The sequence below is a fragment of the Eumetopias jubatus genome, unplaced genomic scaffold (genome assembly GCF_037043125.1).
Source record: "Eumetopias jubatus isolate StellerSeaLion01/CBP00866 unplaced genomic scaffold, mEumJub1_p1.0 scaffold_13, whole genome shotgun sequence".
NCBI classification, from domain to species: Eukaryota; Metazoa; Chordata; class Mammalia; order Carnivora; family Otariidae; genus Eumetopias; species Eumetopias jubatus.
Window position 1 is genome coordinate 59,691,117 of NW_028274819.1, and position 23,246 is coordinate 59,714,362.

Here is a 23,246-nt window from a genome sequence, read left to right on the forward strand (position 1 = left end):
TTCTGTGCACCCCTGGAACACTGACCCCACACTAAGGGTCAATGTGGCTAAGAAATAGCTGCTGCTTTGACTCTGAAACTCTATGGTGGAAGACCACCTCGGTGAGAAAGCATTAACGTGGGGTGCAGCTCACGGTCACACATTTGGCTCCCGGGCTGGCTCACATGACTCCCTTATGACCAGTCCTATGTCTGACATGTTTTGCTTTTCCTTGGTCACTGTCTGTGCATCATGGAGTTCTGGGTATTATTTTCTCCCTGTCCTCAGATTCCCATCTAAGCTGTCATCACCTCAGCGAGGCTGTTACCGACTCTTCCTGGCACAATTAATCACCTCTCCTCTAGGCTCCTCTAGATACTTCCAAGTACCTCTCCATGGCCGTGAGAGTCATAGAATTCTATCATTCACATTTACAGAGCTGAATTTACACACTTGTGTGTATGTGTGAGCCGGAGGAGGGCTGGGACATCTTCAGTGGTTAGAGTAAGCATGGGATCTTGCTCCCTGAGTGTCGGTTAGGTGAAAAAATGATCAAGGACTTGAAACGCAGAGAGGAGAGACTAGCTCAAGGTCATACAGCCAAGACCTCAACTGGCTGAACTGATGCACCAAGCTAGGACTTCTCACTTCCAGGTCCTTACTCTCACCACGATGTTGTGTACCTGCAGTCACTGAAATTCACTTGAATTAAAAACCTGGGCACCTACTTCATAAGCTATGTGCTGGGGTTGTAAATGCATGAATTACAGTCCCCACTTGCTTGCCGGTGCTCCCCAGAGCCAATTTGAAATGCTCGAGTGTAGCTGTCTTTGACACAAGTGAGTCAACACATGGGTTTGGCATATGTCAGGCAGCTGGGGTACAAAACAAGCAATTAGGTTGAGGGAACTCTGCCAGGAAGGAGCGCTCATGCCAGGCCAAGGGGGAGGGGCGCATCACACATGCTGGCATTAGTCCAATCCCACAGGACCTGACCGAGGTACCCTTCCTGACACCAGTGAGGAGGAAGATCTGCCTGACTGCTTCCCGAGCACAGTGACCAGGTTTGGGGTCAAGAGAGGAAACTGTTGGAGAGACAAGAACACCTCAAAACACAATCAAGCAAATAAGAAACGACCCTCAAGTGTCGGTCAGGGAGATGTGGGAGGCGCTGTAGTGGAAAGCGCCCCGGGCAGGGAGTCAGTCCCTAGTTCTAACTCTGGTAACTAATGGTATGACTTTGGAGAGTCATCTGAGCTCTCTGGACCGCCATTCTCAACTGCCCATCCAGGCTGAAATTTTTCCCATCCTGATGTCAAACAGAATCCAATGCATGTTTAAGAATGTATAATGGTGTTAATATAGTGCTACCCGATCTAGTTCAAGTAGCCCTCTCCCACCTTTTTTCAGAACCTTCATGGAGCTGTTCCCTCTCTATGGAAACTTCCGCCTGAAAACCGCCTACTTACCCTCGGGACCCACGTGGAGCATTCACCAAGTGGTACCCCTGCTCCCGCCCCTCCGGCCTGCCTCTGTAAAACCTCAGTGCTGTCGTGCCATGGGAGCCATCTTCTTCCTCGGCAGACCACGAGCTCCTTGAAGAGAGGCGCCACATCACCTTCACTGCTATAGTCCTAGCATTGAGCACAACTGATGCTCATTTCTAAGTGGGCAGAAGAATGCCTCCACTAAAACGGGTGTTTGCCCTGGAATCTGAATGCAGGGCACAGTGTAAGCTCTTGATACATTATTTACTGGATGAATAAAGAACTGATGTGTTTCTGTAGCTGAAGGTGGGGGTGATGCCTGAGAACTTGGAGCCACATGACCTTGATAGGGATTTGGCCAAGGAAAGGAGGTCTGGAGGGGCTGGCCCTTTCTAGCTAGTCAGCCAACACGGCATCCTACCCCCGAGGGACTGGTCTCACTTCAGCTTGCAGCCCTACCGCTTGGAGTTGATGGCTTCCTTGCCTGCACCTTTTTTTTTTTTTTTTTTAAGACTTTAAACAGTGAACACCAGGAATTAAGTTAGATTTGTGGGACACCTGGGTGGCTCAGTCCGTTAAGCGTCTGACTTTGGCTCAGGTCATGATCTCACGGTCCTGGGATCGAGCCCCGCATCGGGCTCCCTGCTCAGCAGGAAGCCTGCTTCTCCCTCTCCCACTACCCCTGCTTGTGTTCCCTCTCTCACTGTCAAATAAATAAATAAAATCTTAAAAAAAAAGTTAGATTTGTTATTCGATGCACATTACACGAGCAGATAAAGGAAGGTGAAGGGGGGAAAGCTGCAGCTTTAACTTTTTAGTTATTAACTGAAAACAGCTACTGAAACTGGTATTCAGGAGAATGGAATAATCACTTGGGATCTAGGTGGCAAAAAGGAACCTTCGCTTTTCTCCTATTTAAAGTATTGGTTACTCTGTGCCACTCTTGTTTATGCAAATCACTCCTTTGCATTACATATGTTAAATAGATTTTGTATGCCTGACTTAACACGGATCCTTAAACTGTTTCGGCTAACTCATGCTGATTGACTGGGGATCTTTCCAGCATCTACTAGACTTTATTCAACATCTTGTAAGAACCTCACTTGGGCCAACATGAGAAGCCCCACTCCATGGCCTGTCAAACTATGCCCAGCAAGGGGGTTCCCATCAAAGCCTGATCCCGTCCCCGCCATGGCCTCCAGGACCTTCCTTCCAGCCTGGCCACACCAGCTGGTCCCCTGTCCTTTCCTTCCAGCTCTCCACCTCAGTGAGCTGCCTCAGTTTCCTTAGCCAGCTTTTCTAGCCTGACGTCTTCCATCTATACACGTATTCTTGGAAACCCACTGGGTCATGACATGTTAGAGGGGCCCTTCCTTTCTGAACTTTCCTACTTCTCATTGTGAAGGTGAGGAAATAAAGTTTCGACAGGGAACGGATTTGCCCATTCTCTCCAGCTGCTGGAAAACCAGGATTCAAATTAAGGACTTGTCATTTATCATCCATGAGAGCTCAGCAAAGTCATTTCACCTCCCAAACTACTTACCCTCTGGCACAGATACACACCTAAGTAGTGGAAAATCTCAATTTGTTTGCGCTGCCTTCACAATCAGAGTTCACGTGTCTGAGCAGGCTCTTTGGATCTATTTCTATTTATGAACGACTTGTACACATGTGCTGCAATCATTAGCTAACATTGGAAAGAATAACATGCATTTGGTGCAAGGTTCAATGGATAAAAATGCACACAGGCATACTTGGTTTTATTGTGCTCCACAGATACTGCGTGTCTGCAAATTGAAGGGTGGTGGCAACCTGGTATCAAGCAGGTCTACTGGCGCCATTTTTCCAACAGCATTTGTTTACTTCATGTCTCTCTGCGTCACATTTTGGTAATTCTTGCAACATTTCAAACTTTTTCATCATTATTATATTTGTTCTGATGATCTGTGATCAGTGAACTTTGATGTTACTACTGTCATTGTTTTTGGGCGCCACGAACCGTGCCCACGTAAGATGGTGACCTTAATTGGTAAATGCATGTGCTCTGACCGCTCCACCGGCTGTTCCCCGGTCTCCTTCCCTTTTCTCAGGCTTCTCTGCTCGCTGAGACATGACAGTATTGAAATTAGGCCCATTAATAACCCTACGATGACTCCTAAGCGTTGCAGCAGTTTAAATCAAAAACTAGAAATGATTAAACTCAGTGAGGAAGGATGTCGTGAAAGCCAAGGTAGGCTGGAAGCTAGGCCTCTTGCAAGAGTTAGCCAAGTTAGCAAAGGAAAAGTTCTTGAAGGAAATTAGAAGTGCCACTCCAGTGAATGCACGAATGAGAAGCACAGCAACTTTACTGCTGGTATGGAGAAAGTCTGAGTGGTCAGAGCAAGGCCCTAACTCTCATCAGTTCTGTGAAGCCTGCGAGGCATGAAGAAGCTGCAGAAGAAAAGTCTGAAGCTAGCAGAGGGAAAGAAGCTGTTGCCATAATATAAAAATACAAGGTGACGCAGCAAGTGCTGAGGTAGAAGTGGCAGCAAGTTATCCAGAAGATCTAGCTGAGATAAATCATGACGATGGCTACACTAAACAATAGATTTTCAATGTAGATGAAACAGCCTTCTATTGGAAGAAGATGCCATCTAGGACTTCCATAGCTAGAGAGGAGAAGTCAGTGCCTGGCTTCAAATCTTCAAAGGACAGGTGACTCTCTTGTTAGGGGCCAATGTAGCTGGTGACTTTAAGTTGAAGCCAGTGCTCTTTACCATTCCAAAAATCCTAGGCCCTTAAGAATTATGCTAAATAGACTCTGCCTGTGCTCCATGAATGGAATATCAAAGCCTAGGGGACAGCACATCTGTTTACAACATGGTTTATTGAATATTTTAAACCCTCTATTGAGACCTACTGCTCAGAAAAACAGATTCCTTTCAAAATAACACTGCTCACTGACAGTGCACCTGGTCACCTGAGAACTCTCATGGAGATGTACAAGATGAATGTTGTTTTCATGCCTGATGATACAACATCCAGCCTGCAGCCCATGGATCGAGGAGTCATTTCCACTTTCAAGTCTCATTATTTAAGAAATATGTTTCATAAGGTTATAGTTGCCATAGATAGCAATTCCTCTCAGGGGTCTGGACAACATAAATTGAAAACCTTCTGGAAAGGATTCATTGTTCTAGATGTCATGAAGAATACTTGTGATTTGTGGGAAGAGGTCAAAATATCAACATGAACAGGAGTTTGGAAGAAGTGGATTCCAACCCCCATGGGTGACTGTGAGGGGTCCAAGACTTGAGTGGAGGCAGTAACTGTAGATGTGGTGGAAACAGCAAGAGAACTAGAATTACAAGTGGAGCCTGAAGATGGGACTGAACTGCCACAACCTCATGATAAAACTTGAAAGGATGAGCAGTTACTTCTCATGGATGAGTAACGAAAGTGGTTTCTTGAGATGGAATCTACTCCATCTGGTAAAGATGCTGTGAAGATGGTTGAAATGACACAAAGGATTTAGAATATGACATAAGCCAAGTTAATAAAGCAGTGGCAAGTTTGAGAGGACTGACTCCAATTTTGAAAGAAGTTCTATTGTGGGTATAATGCTTATCAAACAGCATCACATGTTACAGAGAAACTGTTCATGAAAGGAAGAGTCAATCAGTGCAGTAAACTTCATTCTTGCCATATCTTAATAAACTGTCAGAGCCGCCCCAGCCTTTAGTGACCACCACCTGGTCAGTCAGCAGCCATCAACATCGAAGTAAGACCCTTGATCAGCAAAAAAATTATGATTCACCGAAAGTGCTGATGATGGTTAGCATTCTTTAGCAATAGAGTATTTTTAAATTACGGTATATGCAATGTTTTTCAGACATAATTACATTGCACACTTAATAGTCTACAATATAATGTAAACATAACTTTTATATGTGCTGGGAAACCCAAAAATTCACTTGACTTCCTTTAGCATAATATTTGCTCTATTGCAGTGGTCTGGAACCGAACCAGCAGTATCTCTGAGGTGTGCCTCTATTTCAAATAGTCTTTTGGCTAATGTTGAATCTTTGGATTAGCTATTTTTAGATTCTTGAAAATTTTGAATCTTGGTTACCTTTTGTGTTAGATCGGATGAAAATGATCATTATTGGTTTTAACTTCATAGCGGAGTTGACGAAGACTCTGTACTAGAGGCACCAGCTCTCACATTGCTTTGTTTGCTTGGACTCACACTGTATTGTCTTTGATCTATAGCTACTTTACAAGAATCTTTGATGGCACTGGACCATTTTATACTCAAGTTTAGTTAAAACTAGATTTTACACACACACACACACACACACACACACACAGTGTAGTCATGTTGTAATACACTAGAATTACACCAGCAAAAAGGTCTACTGTCTCTCTAAGAGCACCTTGTTAGCAACTAACGTTGGGACCAAGGGAGCAAATCAGTGAAAACCCAGTGTTCCACATGAGTCAAACATTCGTTCTTTCTTATTTTGTAAGATCAAAAGTAAATATAGATGCTCTAATATTTTCTCCTTGTAACTCATGGACCACCCTGCACACCCACCTTGGGACCACTGCCCTGCACTAGAGTTACAATGGTGTGTGTTTGTGATTTCTTTTTATGAAATAATCTTGAATATGCTCTATATTATTATATTCAAAAGTCAACTTCTAGTTGTGCTTCATTCTTTTTAACTTATTTCAAAGCTCTTCCTGTTTCTTTCAATGACTTTAGGTCCAAACCAACAGAATTGGATCTAGTCACCTAACTTTTAATGTTCCTGACTTACTGGAGGGCAGGGAATTGGACCAGGTCTTCTCTTGAGGTGCCTTGCAAATCTAAGAGCTCTCCAACTGTCCAAACTTTATCACTGTTCTTTTACCATATCACCAGGGACTCCGTGCTATATGTCATTTCTGCAGTACCCCACTGTCTCCAGACAATGTCCAAACTCTTCAGCTTGGCACAGAAGACCCTTCAGGATCTGGTCCCTGCTGGCCTCTGCAGGCTACATCCCATTTTTCCATTCTCTTATCTTATGTTGCTGCCATCTTAAATTACTTCTCATATCCTTGTCTGGGCATGTATTTCCATGCCTCTCTGCCTTTGTCTCAGCTAGTTTGCCTGCCTTGAATGTCTTTCTCATTCCTATTAACCTCTCCTTTAAGGCCTGGCTCTCAGTGAGGCTCTTCTTGATTTCCCTTGTACAAAGAAGTCACTCCCTCCTTTGGTGGCCACAGCACAATATACTTATCCCACTAAAGTGTATTCATTAGTTCAAATGTCTCCTCTCCTTTTCTAGATTGTGAGCTCGTTGAGGGTAAGAACCATGTTCTTCCCACCTTTGTAACTCCGGTGCTCAGCACAGGACTAGGTCCATAGGATGCATTCAGTAAATGTTGAGGAAAGAAATCAATGACTATCACATAAATGAACGGAAGAAAATGATGAAAGCAGATTTAAAATGAATATAGTTATTTCAATGAGCCCAAAGTAAAAAACAGATATATATGGGTTGAGGGAAGAGAAACGCGGACAGAGGCCTGGTAAATGAGAATAGGTTTCAGTTACTGGAACTTTAATCAAGCACTGACTGTGTACTACACACAGTGCTGGGCACTAGGGAAGATATTTATTCATCCATTTTCTTATTTGCTTATGGAAACTATAGGAGGGCAGTGCCTGCAGTTTCTGTTTTATTTCCTATTATATTCTAAGCAGTTAAATAACTAACAATAAATGAGACACAATCCCCTTGTCTCAGTAGCTCACATTCTGGAATGAATAGAATTTGACTTTTTAAAAAATCCTTGTATCTAGAAGTAGAACTAGTATGGGATTAAAAGGGGAGCTGCCTACTATGTCCTGCCAGTATGACATACAAACATTCCTACTCCTACAGCCGAGCTCCAGGCTCTGCCCACGCACCCTCACTTTTGTTCTTCTGACTGGAATTGGGTTCAGTTTAGACTCTACCAGAGACTTCCAGGTCACTTGCTGGGTATATAGAATAAACATCACAGGGAAGTACTCCCGTTCATTCAGAAAAAGCTCCTTCTCTCAGACTATTCTGTAGATGTCTGGGGAGATGGAAAGAAAAATCCACACTCTTCTTCAGACTAATGGGAGAAGTTTAATTTTTAAGCTAGAAGTGTCCCGGGGGTGACTGAATCCAACCCCCTCATTTATAAGTGAGTGTATGTGATCTCTGGAGCTGGGTGGGGATCCCCCCTAGCACACATCAAAGCTGGGGTGCTGACAGGGCTGTTAAATTACTTCTGACACCACTTGGGGGCATCTAGTGATAAGATGGCCCAGCAGCTACTAGCATCTCCTGGGCCCTCAGGGTGTACCGGCTGCAGAGCTCAGAAGCCACCATTCTGTGACATCCTAGCTTCACGTGGCTGTTGAGTCCTTCAGATACTCAGGGAGCATGAGCTCCCAGGCCACAGGTCAGATCACCCAAGCCTGTGGGCAACCTGGCTGCTGAATGCTGATGCTTTGGGCTGAGTCATCTCCCACCGAACCCTCTGGAATATTTTCTGCTGGCCGACAAGGGTGCACACAAGAACAGAGCCCTTGACTATCTACTATATGTCAGAGAAATGAATCCATTGGTTGTGGCAAAGGAGAAGGGGGACTGAGAGTGGGTTGGTCAGGAGAGATTATTTTGGAGGGGCAAGGCTCGTGCCTGGGACGTGGCTTGGAAACACTGGGGACATGGACATGGAAGGTGTGGACATGTCCAGATAGGCTGTTCTTTGTGCTATGTAGCCAGAGGCCTGCTTCTGAGAGGAATTCTCAGGAGATGGTTTGTGCTGTTAGAAAAACTCGAGGCAGCTCTGCTAAAACGTGACTCCAGATACAGTCTCTCAGCGTACAAGTCCATTCCGTGATTGCGTGTCCTGTCTTCCTGTCAGAGCATAGGACGGGTCCTGCTTTTACCTGGAAAAGGGAGACGGAGAATTCTCTTGCTTTGCCCAGAAAGGGGAGACAAGGATGGACCACAATAAGACCCACTTCCTGAGACGGGGACAATGCTGAGCAGAGATGCAGAAAGGGGCCTGCAGAAAGTCCAGCTCATAACAAGGGACAGGGCAGGAGGATCGGACAGGGGCAGAGCCATGATGAGGTGGCTCCCACAGGCAGCCTGGTTGTGGATGTCCTATGTGTTACCAGGCAATAATGCCCAGGCTCCTGAGCAGAGCAGGGATAGAGCTCCAGAATCAGATGTGGCAGGGGTGAGAGCCTGGCAAGAGTAGGCAAGTCTCGAGTCCCTGGGTGGCAGGGGTACCGACTTGCTTACCTCAAGAACTGGGGCACAAAAAGGGTGGTTGGGATTCTGGGACAAGGCAGAAACCCATTTGGCAGAGCTGGCAAGCCACCGGTCAGACAACAGAGCAGCTGAAGGACCTGAGACTGAGCAGCTGGGGCTGCGCGAAGCCCCAGCTCTTCAGATTGGGGTTGGTTCTAGAGGCCTGCAGGTTGGACCGACAGGGCCCTGTAGGGGTGGGCGGAGAAGGCAGAGGCAGGGAAGGCACACGGGCACATCTCTTTCTTTTGCCAGAACACTGTCCAGAGGCAGCATCTCTCCACATCATAGCCCAGTCACCGCAGGGTTCACTTAGAGCCAATTCTTGACGCTTCCAGGATCAGACTGGAGAGCTGGTTAGACTCGCTGCAGAGCTGTTTGGTGAGTCCTGACCGGAAGCACTTCATTGAGGCCAGTATTAGTAATGCGATGCTTGGCTTTCCGATATTTTTACTTCTCATTGCTTGAAATTTATCAGGGTCGGATAAGTCCCTGACTCACAAACATGGGAATTACTGCTTGAAAGAGCCCTCACTCAGGAGCCCGGGTTCTCCAGGACACAGGAGGGTCCTGCTACTCCTTTGCTGAGCCAAGAGCTTTCTCTGACGTCAAAGTTCCCTCTTCTGCCACAAAGAGCTGATGACCTCAAGGTCCATTCACCTCTGCCTGCCATGGTGTTGGGACATCTGCATCAATTCCATAACGGCACTAAAGCTTCTGGCTAAGATTCTCGTTCTCCTGGCTCTCGTAGTGACACTAAAACCTATAAAAATACTAAGGTCCTTACTAATGCTCATGCTAACTCTTGCTATTAGTGACAGGGGCTACTAACACTTACTGAAAGCATACTGCCCTGACACGTAAATGTTTTACATCTCATTTCATCCTCAGGAATTCCCCATGGGTGTGGATTATTATCCTCATATGGCAGATGGCAAAAACGAGGCACAGAGGGAGACTTGTCCAAGGTCACAAGAGCCAGCAAAGCGTGGGGCTAGGATGCAAGCCCAGGCTACCCGCCTCCGAGGCTGCGCTCGGAAGTGCTAAGACCTACTGCACATCAATCCCAGGCTACCTGCCTCCGAGGCTGCGCTCAGAAGTGCTAAGACCTACTGCACATTAGCTTTACATCATGTCAGACAGAATTAGACAGAAAGTCAGGACCGGCTGGGGTTGTAGCGGCATCATGCTGTACAGACTTCCAAACTGAAGATGCGGACAGATGGGAATATGGAGGACCAAGCGGAGAACAGAGGCTCGGCACAGGGGCTCTGGGCGCAATTGGTTCAGCTTCAAATGCTGGCTCTGCTGGGGCACCTGGGTGGTTCTGTCAGTCTGACTCTTGATTTCAGCTCAGGTCCTGACCTCAGGGCGGTGGGATTGAGCCCTGTGTTGGAGCTCCGTGCTCAGCCAGGACTCTGCTTCTCTTTCTCCCTCTCCCTCTGCCCCTCCCCCTGCTCCTGCATGCTTGCTCTCTAAAATAAACAAATAAATCTTTTAAAAACTTTTTAAAAAAATGCTGGCTCTGCCACTTTACAAGCCCTGTGTCTTTGGCCAGTTTACTCAACTTCTCTGTGCTTCAGTTTCCCGTCTGTATAAGAAGGGTGATGAAGTCCCTATGTCATATGGTTTGGGGGGAGATGTAAAGGTGTTACTACTACTTAGGAAACTTACAAAGCATTTCAAACAATGCTAACGCATGGATCATCCTCGGTAAATGGTAGGTGTTATTACTGAATGTGCACTACGTGCCAGCCAGCAGGCTTTCGGGTATTTTATCTCATTTAATCTTCCAAACAACCTGCAGGGAGGGAATCGGTAGCCCCACATTACAGATGAGGACATGGAGCCTCGTTCACCCAAGGTCATCTGCTCTCATTTGCCCAAGGACTTGAACGCAGGCCCTCTCCCTGTAAACCCCAAGTGGTTTCCGCTTCGGCACAGCATCCTCTGCTAAAGCTGCCCGTGATGGACAGCTAGGAACAGGGGAGATCGTAATTCGGTTTTGAAATCAATAAAGGGATGATCAAGTGGCAGAAGAGGAGTTGTTAGCTGCTCATCAGGATGATGTGAGAAGTTGCTGCCTGCATCCTGAATTAAATTCACCTAGTTGCTTTATCATCATCAACATTCATTTCAATGTGGGGAGGGATTTTTTAAAAACCAACATGAATAATATATAATGGCTGACATTTTGGAGGAAGCAGGATCTTTACCTTCTTCCATCTTCTACCAGGGTAATTTATCATTGTCTTTCTCCTTGCCCCCCTTTTCTTAAACTGATGGGGTAGCCTGTCAGCTCAGCTTGTTCTGAAACGCAGGAGTGTAATTCAATAATAAATTCACTCAGAGGCCAGCTGTCAGGAAGCTGGTGTTTATTTGAGCTCCATTAGATGGTCTCTACCGCTCAGCCTCTCTGAGGGCTCTCCGAGGCCTGGGGCTGGGGGGTGCAGGTGGGGTGGCACGTAAATGCCCTTCTGTAAGTGTTCCACCACCAATACGCGCATATGGCTTTATATCTGCAGGGCGCTGATAAAAGACTGGAGCGCATATGTGATCTTTCCCCACCCTTCCGTTATTTTTTTCCTCTTGGAAACCCTTGCTTTCAAAATTCCTGGAAACTTCGTGTCTTTATAAAAGGATCTGAAGGAAATTCTGAAGACTGACATGGCATCAAGTTTACTTCATTTCTCTTTATAGCCAGTTTTAAATCCTAACTGAGACGACCAACTCTGATTCGGTTAGTGAACAGGTGAGGGACGGATCTTTCTCAGTTCCTGCCCCAAACCCACCTGTCTGGCCACATAGTCCTCCGTGTTCTCCCCTCTCCTGCAGGCCCCCTCTGCACACCAGGATCATGTACCCCAGACTTCCTGAGACGATCTTGATTTCAAATGTTAGAGCATGGCTCTTGACTTTTGATTTGGAAAACAGCAGCACCGTAATTGTGCTCCATCCACATTAAAATTCTCTCAATTCTCCGATTATCCCGGAAAGTCTTGTCAGTTCCTCAGTCTAGAAGGCATGCATGTATCATCTATCTATCTATCTATCTATCTATCTATCTATCTATCTATCTATCTATCTATTTATTTGATGTAGGGTTCCATGATTCATTGTTTGCGTACAACACCCAGTGCTCCATTCATTTTTAAGTCTTGTTCAACTGAAGCCAACGCTAAGCAATGGAGCTTGTTCAGTAGCACGTGGTCACGGGCACACACACAGCCGGCCACGTTTCATGCAGTACCTATCCTTTTCACGGAGCTGCACTGATACGTTCCATTCCATCGTACCCCATTCCACTTAAATTTACTTCTTTTTAAAAAAATGGTTGCGACTTATGGGTTGTTGGGACCAGAAGCAGGATAAATAATGTTTTAATGGCTCGCCATCCTCACTGAAATCTTTGTCTCAGGCCAAACGCCATGCCCCTCTGGAAGTCTGCATTCAGTGAAAGTTCCCTTGTTGGCTCGCTCGTTCATTTTCAAAAACAAACATATACTGTTGGCTCCTCTGGGCCAGGCCTATGGTGGGTGCTGGAGACACAAACAGGTGCCAGATGCAACCCCTAAGGGGTGCTGGCCATACTTTTGAACTCTTGGGATGCTTTGTCTCTACCTTTCTTCAGGCACTCAGCTCTGGCTGACTGACTCGCTGATTCATTCTGCCATCCGTGTGGCTTAGTCTGTGTCAACCTCTCTGCTTGGCACTAGGGGTTCAATGACTAACAAAGGATGGGACACATGAAGAGCCCTCAAGGTAAGGGGCTATGGATGCATATCTTCTTGCAGGCCTTGCACAGAGCATTATGTACCAAACAGAGTTTGTGTTGTGTGGCAGCTCTGTACCCCTCAGAGCCTGGCCAGTCTCTGTTCTCCAGAGGATCTGACCCTCTCCACAGCATATGATCCTCTGCCTCCTTTGGGATGAGTACTCTGGTCACCCATCCCCCATCCTTTTTCTAAAGTCCTGACTCCTCAAGTCTTTTCTCTTTGGGCTCAGTGTGTCCCATCAGCTGACTTTTTTTTTTTTTTTAAGATTTTACTTATTTATTTGAGAGAGAGAGAGAGATAATGAGAGAGGACACAAGCAGGGTGGAGGGGCAGAGGGAGAAGCAGACTCCCCACTGAGCAAGGACCCTGATGCGGGGCTGGATCCCAGGATCCTGGGACCATGACCCGAGCTGAAGGCAGACGCCCAACCGACTGAGCCACCCAGGCGCCCCCATCAGCTGACTTTCATAGCAATCTGTCCACACCCAACTTTCTCACCTGAGTGAGTTGACAAGCTGTTAGGCTTACGGGGGCCCAGAAAGACTTAACAACATCACATTTCTCTCACCCATAGTGTCCTCAAACCTACACTGAACTGATACTCAAATAACTCGGGGATGGTTCTTTTGTCAGAACCTCTTCCTACGATCTGGCATTGGCGATCCACAACTATTTGCTGAAGGGAATCTGTCTGCCCTATGTCCAGCCCATCCTTCCCAAGAGAAGAGATGCAAACAAAATTGTGTCATAGGGACATAGTGGCCTTGAGTGGTCTCTGAGGAGGAAATAGCTCATGCTTCACTCTCTTTCCCAACTGTCTGACCCCAAGCTTTATAGTCTGGGTCCTGTTATCCGTCCTCCTTTTACGGATGGTCAGGTGGGGATCCATCTGCCACCTACAGATCCCAGTTTCCTGCTCAGAGGGCACCGTACGTTATATTTTCCCCATGACTCCAGGTGAGGGACAGGCATTCCACTGAACAGATGGGGTCTGGGCCTCCAGGCTGGGAAGGAAAGATGGTATTCAAGCCACTTAATCTGGTGATGGTGGTTCTCCTGTCTGCTCTGTCCCCTTTTACTTTAGACCTGTGTTAGATCAGCCGAAGCCGCTCACATCTCTACCACCTACATGGAGTTGAGGACAGCAGGGGCAGCATGTCAGACAGAGCTGCTACTGGATCTGCTCTGGACCAGGCATCGTGCTGGGCTCTAGGGACACAGATGAGCTGGACAGGGTTCCCAAGGGAGGCCTTCCTTACTCCAAGTCCTCCGGGCAGTCCTTCTGCTTCAGGTCAGAGTCAAGCTCTGTGCTCTCCTCCAAGGAGTCCAGCCCACCCTAGAGCCTACCATGCTTGGCAGGGGCCCTCACATCCTAAAGCCCTGCTGCCGTTCCTTCTCTGAGGGCCACCCCTGCTCCAGGACCTTGGGCGCCAGCTGGGGTGCTGCACAGAAGCATAAGGAGCTCCCCATAGAATTCCCAGTGCCATTGGTGGATCTGAGAGCCTCCTGCTTCTTCATCCCAGCCCTGGGGCCAGGTCTCTCTGAGTCAGACACACAGCTGGGAGCCTGCAGCGTGCAGGAAGGCTCTGGGGCTGCCCATCCTCGCTGGGCTCAGAAATGCTGCTGCATCTCTGGGTGACAGCCTGCATTGTGAGGCCTATTAAATGGATTCCTGTGCAGACCATACAAGGTGTGCCACAGCATATGGGGTGCAGGAGAATGTGGGTTTTTCTATCAGGCACAGGCACCAAGTCAGGTCTGTCTGCTCATCAGAAACCCCACTCTCTGGAGAAGTGCCACTGGATTCCTCCCTAACAAGGACCCCAGCTGACAGCTGGCTGGCACAATGCTGCTTTTTCCTTTCCTCAAATAAGAATTCAACAGTCTAAAGCTCGCTCCTCTCTCGGTGGCTGCTGGACTTCCCTGGAGGACACGTTACTATCAAGTTGCACTTCCAGTTAAAAGAGTTAGAAGCTCTTTTTAACAACCTCACCATCACCATCTTCTTCTTCTCCATCATCATAATTATAATCATAGAATTAGCAAACATTTTTGGTGTGGCCAGTACTAGGTGATGACTTTAGGTACTTTGTTTTTTTCATTTAATTCTCATGGCAACTCTGCAAAGTAGACATTATTACCCCGCTCTTACAGATGAAGAAATTGGAGCTCAGAGAGGTTAAGGAAATTTCCCAAGGTCACACAGGTAGAAAGTGGATGCAAAAGACTTTAAACCCAGTTGTCTGAGATAAATGGATAAAGAAGATGTGGCATTTATATACAATGGAATATTACTCAGTCATCAAAAAATGACATCTTGCCATTTGCAACGACGCGGATGGAACAAGAGGGTATTATGCTAAATGAAAGAAGTCAATCAGAGAAAGACAAGTACCATATGATCTTGCTCATATGTAGGACTTAAGAAACAAAACAGAGGATCATAGGGGAAGGGAGGGAAAAATAAAACAAGACGAAACCAGAGAGGGAGACAAACCATAAGAGACTCTTAATCATAGGAAACAAACTGAGGGTTGCTGGAGGGGAGGGGGGTTGGGGGATGGGGTAACTGTGTGTCGGGCATTAAGAATGTCATGTGATGTAATGAGCACTGGGTGTTACATGCAGCTGATGAATCACTGACCTCTATCCTTGAAACTAATAATACACTATATGTTAACTAACTGAATTTAAATAAAATAAAATAAAATTAAAAAAAAAATAAGTCCAGTTGTCTGATTCCAAAGCTTGTGTTATTTTCACTAGGCCATGCTGCTGCCGTAAAGGCTACCATTTACTGACCACGTAAGTTACCAAGCCCTGTGCTAGGTGCTTTATTTCAGTTAACCCTTCCAATGGCATTCATGAAATAGTCATTATTACTGCCCATTTGTAATTGGAGGCCCATGCACAAAGGTTCAATCATTTCCTCTGAGGTCACATGGTGCTGGTGGGAGGTAAAGCCAAGATTCAAACTCTGGGCACTTTCTGTGAAGCCACATTCCTTTGTACGATAGGAAGGCAGGCCACAACCCAAACCTGGTAAGGGGTTCCACTTCATCCCAACTATGTAAATAAGCACTGGTCTGCAGACCCAGATCAAGACAGAGGATACCCCATGGGCAGTCTAATGAGAAAAGCATTTGATGTTTCTAGGTTTCTGGTCACTTGGGCTTTTTTTTTTTTTTTTTTTGCATAAAAATCTGTTTGGGGATACTGAGTAGTGACAGACCGCTGTTTCTTCCAAATCTAGATGAGCAAGGAGCAGGGATATAATGGTTTGGGCACATATTAGGTGAAAGGAATTTTTACAGTAACCTTTAGAAGCTTCTGTTATCCATTTATTTGTAGAGTGAATACCATATTCCAGGCCTTGCCCTAAGTGTGATAGGTTTGGAGAGATGAACAGTCTCTGCTTTCAAAGCATCTGTAGTTTAACTGAAGGTGACAGATACATAAACAATGATCTGGGAGCCGACTTCTCCTCCTGCCTCTGCTACTCATCTGTAATATGATTTTTAGCAGATGATTTAACCTCCCTCGACTCTGAATCCTCAGTATAAAATTAAGTAAAATAGATAATGTATCCATCCATCCTCCCTCTCTCCCTCCCTCTCTCCCTTCCTTCCATTTCTTCATTGTTCAAGGCAATATGCACGCATGTTTGTTTTGAGCATCTACTAAGTGCTAAAATGAGTAAGATGCAGTCCTTTCCTGGAGGGCTCAGTTTAGAGGGTTGACGGACATTTACAAATGTGTTATATTAAGCCACTTGCCCAGAGCCATGTACCTGGTAGTGGCAGAGCCAGGATCGGAAACACAAGTTGGCCTGACTCTGAGGCCTGTGCTCTCCCCTTCTGTCGAGAGGTTCCTTCTCCTGGTTCAGCCTTCTCAAGTTCCCTGCAAGTCAGACCCGCTGGAGCCACAGTGGTGAAAGCCTGTGTGGGTCCCCCAGGGGTCTGTGGCATGTAAGCAGCAGGCTTTGGTGGGTCACCAGAAGACATGCAGGGGGCGTGGTCCCTGCTGGCACCGATCAGGATGGCACGGTAAGGGTCCTGCCCACTGGCAGCCAACCAGCCAGAAACCTGATCAGATCCCATAATGGGCCCAGTAAAGAAAGGCTGAGCAAGGAATATTCCCCTTGGTAGGAATAATATGCCTATCTCCGGTTGATTAAAAGAACATAGGCCATGAGAAGGCCTACAAGCATATACAAAGTCACACAATTGAATAAAAGAGCAGGAAGCTTCCTACCCAGAGACAAAAGCAGCATTTCTGACCAAGATAAACGAATAGGTTTTTCGTCTCTCTAGTTCTGCTCCTGGCTCAGCCACTTGACTAGCCTGTGAATTTGGGAAGGTCATTCAACCTCTGCGGTTCTCAAGATTCTTGAGGTGAGTTGAAAGGTTTGGACTACAAAGCACTTTCATCTCTAAAACGGTTAAAGTTTGAATGATTTTACGCACTCCTGTTATGCCCCACCCGCTGGACTCAGAGTACTCCCCCATTTCACTCTCCCTGTGCTGTCCTTGCTCCTTGTGAAGAGGGACGGGGGCAGTGGGAGGCAGGTGCTCTGGACCCCCCAGTCCTGTGGTGTGAAGCCCAGAACCCGGGCTCCATCCCGTCCCAACAGGGGGGGCCTTCTCCTTGGACGCCCAGTTATGCTCTGGAGATGACCATACCGCCTCGCCTCCCAGGGCGGGTCCTTCTACGGTCCCTCCTGGGAACACTCTCCCCTCCCTGGCTGAGGCAATCACTTCTCATCTTTAAGACTCTGTCCTTAAGTCATGGTTTTCTCCTCCCCAGGAGCACCTCCTCGACGGTCCCAGAGTACCCTGAGGGCACAGTTCTGGTGGATCATCCTGGAGGTCTTTTTTTTTGTCCCCTTGGTGGACTGGGAGTGACCCATGAGCAAGGACATGTCCTATTCACCTCTGTGATTCCAGCACAGGACCTAGCACAGAGTGGAACTCAGTGAACAACTGTCCAGTGGGTGACAGACATAACTGAACACTTGTGAAAGAATGCACAGGCAGACGGCCTGGGGGGCCAGCCACTGCGCCCCAACCCCCACCGTCTTCTGGACATCAGCTCTGAGGGTGAACGGTGTTAAAGCGTTTCCGCTCGTCTGGAGATGGCAGAATCAGTAAGAGCTGACTGCAAAGAGGGTATTGATCCAAGATTCCCCTTGGACCTTTGATTTCTCACTCTCTCCATCTATCACCCAGCGGGAACAACACAACTTGGCTCATTAAAATTCCAAATGCCTGGGATAGCAGTTTTCTAAGTGTGGGCACCTGAAGCTGCTTCTCTGCCTCCCGTGACATTCCACCGAGAGCCTTCGATGCCCACCCTTCTGGCTTCCTCCCCACTCCCACCACCCCAACGGTGGCCCGAGAGGTGATTCAGTTCTCACGCAGACAGCCACAGCAGGGGCCGGGCCCCAGGAAACTCACCCTCCGTCAAAGGGGCTCTCCCCGGGAATGATGTGCGTGCTGTCCCTGCCCACAAGGAACTTGATGCGGTCGTAGAAGGAGTGCAGGTTCTGCTGGGACGCGGGGGCCTGTGTCTCCTGGATGATGTCCAGAGGGTCGGGGGAGCCCAGGCACAGCGGGTTGACATGGCAGAGGGGCTGGAGGCAACAGTCAGGGTCCATGCAGTCCAGCAAGCCATCTGCAGGGGTGACAGAGCATGAAGTTCATACTGCTACAGTCCACCAGTCTCGTCTCTCCACAATGCCTTCGTTCACGTCTCTATTTTCCACTCACTGAGACACTTGATTAAGGACCTGACATAAGCCAAGGCCTTTGTGGGGAGATCCAGGGGCTTCATATCTGCTCCCAGCCCACTCATCTAGTCGGGGAAACGGACAAGCCCGTGTACAGGGGGGCAGAGGTGGGGATAAGGTGTTTCTGTTTTTTTGAAGAGACAGAGGGAATTCTATGCGGGCCCAGGGGTGGGAGAAGATACGGAACATCTGAGCTGCTCAGCTCAACTCAGAAGGTGAGGGACGAGCCCAAGAAGAGACTCTTGATGCTAGTGGTAGCAGAAGTATCAGGGACGCGGGCCAGCTTAGGGAGTTTGCCTACCACCCCCGGGACGGGGACGGTGGGAGCTCCTGGAAGGTTGAAAGCCTGGGGGACATCTTCTGATCGGCATCACTGAAAGAAGCTCTCCTGTAACCAGGAGGGGGGACTGAAGCTGGCCCAGAGTGGAAGCTGGGGGCCCCACGGTGGGCAGCAAGGGCATCTCTGAGGTTGCACGGGGCACAAGAGATCAGAGCAGGAACAGTGGAGGTGGGGAGAAGTGGGTGGTTTGGAGGGACATTTAGGGGTTATGAGCAATAAGAGCTGGGGAGGGGGGACAAGAACAGCCCAGGGTGACAGTCTGTATGCTTTGTTGTAGAGAGCAGTCTAAGGGCACATGTTCCTCTGGGTTCAAATTCTGTCTCTCTTGCTTACTAGCTGGGCACCCCACCATCCTGGAGACCTAGATCCTGTTCCAGTTACCTCTGTTGTGTCCCCAGCACTTAGTCCAAGAGTTTAAAACATGGCTGTGAAGTAACTACGCAAATGAGAATTGAATGAATTGACAAATGCATCAGGGGATGAAACCAAATAACAGCCCATGAAAAGCCAGAAAACCACTATCTTTGTTCACTTCAGCTCAACAGTGTGGTATGGTGGGAGCATCATGAAGCTCAGGCTGCAGCTCAGGTCGGTCCCAGAACTGCCCCTAAGCATGCCTATGGACGGATGCCTGCTCTCATTCTCTGAGCCCCAGTCTCATCATTGACATGCCTCCCTCGCTTCTGTCTCCCAGGGTTTATGATACAGATGCCGCCCACCAGAGCACAGCATAGCCTGAGCCAGATTCGGTGCCCCACCCACACAGGCGGCCCCCCTAAGCCCCCTTACTAGCCTCAGACGTATTGTGGCCTCTGGTAAGCTACTTGACCTCCCTGAAATCCATTTTTTTTTTCCCTTAGTAAATTAGGGACAAAAATCCCTTGTCTTTCTTGCCTACTTCTGCATGGCATTCCAGACTTCATGACTTCCTTGAGGGTAGCGCGGCATCAACAGCCTGGACTCCAGAACCCAGATTGTCTGGGGTCAAACCCTGGCTCTGAAACTTACTACTTGGGCAAGTTACTTAAACTCTCTGGTCCCCATTCCCCATGTGTCTTACAAGGGGATTATAAAAGTGTCACATAAGTATTTGTGACATAAATACAAAACATAGTATATGTCCCCAAATTTAGCAGAGTACTGGGTACACAGTAAGTACTTACTAAGAGGTGGCCCCCCTTCCTGTCCCTGAGTCTACAACATGGCTCACCAAAGTGTAGGGCCATTTGTCCTTGGTCTGCTCACCTCCCAGATTCATCTTGAGATGTGGAGGAAAGGCCTCCTCTGACCCCAGCATGGTCCTGGGTCCTAACTTGTGGCTCCTGTACCAGAGCCCAGATGCACCCACTAACTGCCTAGCGAAGCACCTGTCTTCTCCCGTGGACGGCGGCTCCATCACACGTTCTCATGCTGCCCCTGTCAGACATTGCTTAAACACATAATTGCAGCCCAAGCTGTGGGTTATTTGCATTCTGCTATTGATGTTAGCCTGACAGATTCAGCTGCCGCATCCATAACTCTGCAGAAATGCTCCATTATTCAATCCCAGCGAGCAGGGACGTTGACCATTAAATCAGCAAGCACAATTGAAGGGCTGTGAAAAGTCATGGCTAATTTGAAATTTTATTAGCTATTGCCTGCTCTTGTTTACCACTGAAGCAGACCCTGGAAGCCAGTCTTTTACCTCTTTATAAACACTTTGCTCTGTGGCATCTTGGAAGCACTGCTCCCTGTTCTCTAGTCCTGGGGGAAGATTAGCCAGGAATTATTGTTATTATTATTAATATTATGTTAAATGATGATGATGATGATGACCACAGGCATTGTGCTAAATGCTTGACAAAGAATGCTTTCAAGGAATGTGTCACTGAATCTTCCCAGCTCTGTGAAGTAGCTGCTGTTGTCACCATCACCCTCATTTTATTTATTTTATTCTTTAAAAAGATTTATTATTTACTTGAGAGAGAGAGAGAGAGAGAATCCCAAAGCAGACTCACTGCTGAGCGTGGAGCCCAATGCGGAGCTTGATCTCATGACCCTGAGATCATGACCGGAGCCGGAATCAAGAGTTGGATGCTCAATTAACTGAGCTGCCCAGGCTCCCCATCACCCTCATTTTAGAGAGAAGGAACTGGAGGCTCAAAGTGGTAGAGTAACTTGGTCAAGTTCGTGTAGTCAGAGAAGGAGCTGACTTAGAATCTGAGCCCAGTTCTTTCTGAAGTATGAAAGGTTCTTTGAGTCCTGAAGAGACTTTTGGGAACTATTCCTTTTTTTTTTTTAAGATTTTATTTATTTATTCGACAGAGAGAGACACAGCAAGAGAGGGAACACAAGCAGGGGGAGTGGGAGAGGGAGAAGCAGGCTTCCCGCTGAGCGGGGACCCTTACACGGGTGGGGCTCGATCCCAGGACCCTGGGATCATGACCTGAGCCAAAGGCAGATGCTTAACGACTGAGCCATCCAGGCGCCCCACTGGGAACTATTTCTTAAGTGGAAAACATGAATTTTTGAGTCTTGCTGAAATACCTCTCTTCCGTGCCCTTCCGGCTCCCTGGGTGAACTCCATCACAGCACTCACTCCCCCTCCCCCCATCTAATGTTGATTTTCTCTGTCTCCTTCCCCAGACTGTGGAGCTCATCTCAGTATACCTGTGCCTCCTCTAGCTTCTGGCTTCATCCTTGCTTCTGGAATCAGGCTTCCCCACACTCCTACTTTCTTTCCTTTTTTAAAAACAAATTAAACCGGAGCGCCTGGGTGGCTCAGTCGTTAAGCATCTGCCTTCGGCTCAGGTCATGATCCCGGGGTCCTGGGATTGAGCCCCACCCGCGTAAGGGTCCCCGCTCAGCGGGAAGCCTGCTTCTCCCTCTCCCACTCCCCCTGCTTGTGTTCCCTCTCTCGCTGTGTCTCTCTCTGTCAAAACAAATTTTAAAAAAATCTTAAAAAGAACAACAAATTAAGCCATCAATTTTAAAAACAAATCGTTGTTTCTTGTGATCAGAAGCCCTTTGTGCTCTAGTTGGCCATTCTGCTGGAAATGAAAGTCTCAGCACGGGCTCTGAGCTTCAGTTGGGCCCATCTACAAAGGGCACAATCAGACGTGCCTCACAGCTGGGCTGGGGAGATTAGGTGAGATCACGGACATAAGCACTTGGCATGATGACCAGCACGTCTGTGCTTGGTAAACAAGAGTCCCTATTAGCTCCTTGGCCAGGTGCTTCCCTTGGACAGGCATCCTCACAATGGACCTGTCCTGGCTCCCTCCCACACACATTTCAGGGCAGCCCTTTTCTGGATACAGCCTGGCTTTGAAGAACTGAACTAGACAAAGATGGCCTGAGAGACACACCAGTAAGTCAGGGAAGTGGAGACCCAGGAGACTTGAAGATTGGGGTTCTCTGAAATGGAGCCACATCACACAAGTGGGGCTCTCATGAAAGTCCTGGGATCGTGGGATGGCTCATGGGTACGCTTCACAGGACAGAGTGACAATGCCAGGCCAACAATTCTGTCTGCCTAGGCCTTCCTGGGTGGACGCTCCCTCAACATTTACTCAGCAAATATTTGCAAAGTAGTAAATGTGGGCTAAACCTCTGCTAATAGAGATGATCATTATTAAAGGAAGCCCCTGTTCCAAAAATGAGTGGGGCCCACCAAATTCTTATCAAAGGTGCAGTTTACAAGACAGGCTTTCATGCAAATCCCTCTGTTTTCAAAGGCAGCACCTAGTATAGCCTGATACAGGGCATGTGGCTGCCCGCAGTAAGGGAGACTTCCATGCTTCCGTTTTCTTAGGCACAGGAGACAGACTTGAGAAGAGGCATGTTAAGAGGAAAAGGTAGCTTTGGGGAGAGAAAAGTAAATTTTGGGGTAGACTAGAAACACCTCAATGTACAGTTTTCATGATTCTCCAGTTTGGCTAGTTTGGAAATATTTACATTTTCCAAGGACTTCATATCTTACTTACCTGTATATTACACACAAGTCGGCTGACTTAGAAAATGTCCGTATTTCATTTGTACGCTATTCCCATTGACAGTCCTTTCTTATGGCAAACAGAAAGACAAACAAAAAACACCAGGAAAATAGGGAGGATTTTTCTCTATTTCCTTAAAATTTTCAGTAAAACCCTCTTGAACTCTAAACCCCAACTTTTGGGAGAGAACATTCCTCCCCACCGAAATACCCTTTTTCCTTCCTCTCTCTGTTTACGTGGTGAAAGTGAAGGGGGCAGAAGGAAATGTGGGAGGCCGCTGGGGCTCCTGAAGGCTGGAGGGTCACAATACCGGACCCAGCAGTGACCTCCGGACGGCATGGAGGGCAAAGGGAAGCGGAGAGGAAGTGTCCAGAAGAGTCAGACCAGAGCGTAAAAAGAAAGATGGAAAAAAAGGGAGGGAGGGAGGAAAAAGACAGACAAGGGATGCAGGTCTCTGGGGCACTAAATGAACATTCCAGAGGGGTTCAAGTCCTTGTGGCCCTTCAACTTGAAGCTCCCCGCCAGGGCTGAAATGCTACATTGTTCACGCAGTGCTAGCTTCTGCTAACATTTCCAC

At 47.5% G+C, this 23,246-nt stretch overlaps 1 protein-coding gene across 3 annotated transcripts in view; it reads right to left on the reverse strand.

Annotated features, from left to right (window-relative positions):
- The window catches only part of TENM4 (teneurin transmembrane protein 4), a 368,675-nt gene that overhangs the window by 70,608 nt on the left and 274,821 nt on the right, over positions 1–23,246 (reverse strand). For all 3 annotated transcript variants that reach the window (XM_088018017.1, XM_028116004.2, XM_088018018.1), the window contains one exon: positions 18,024–18,240. In XM_088018017.1, the coding sequence (XP_087874143.1) occupies positions 18,024–18,240 (217 nt within the window). The remainder of the gene's footprint in view (positions 1–18,023; positions 18,241–23,246) is intronic.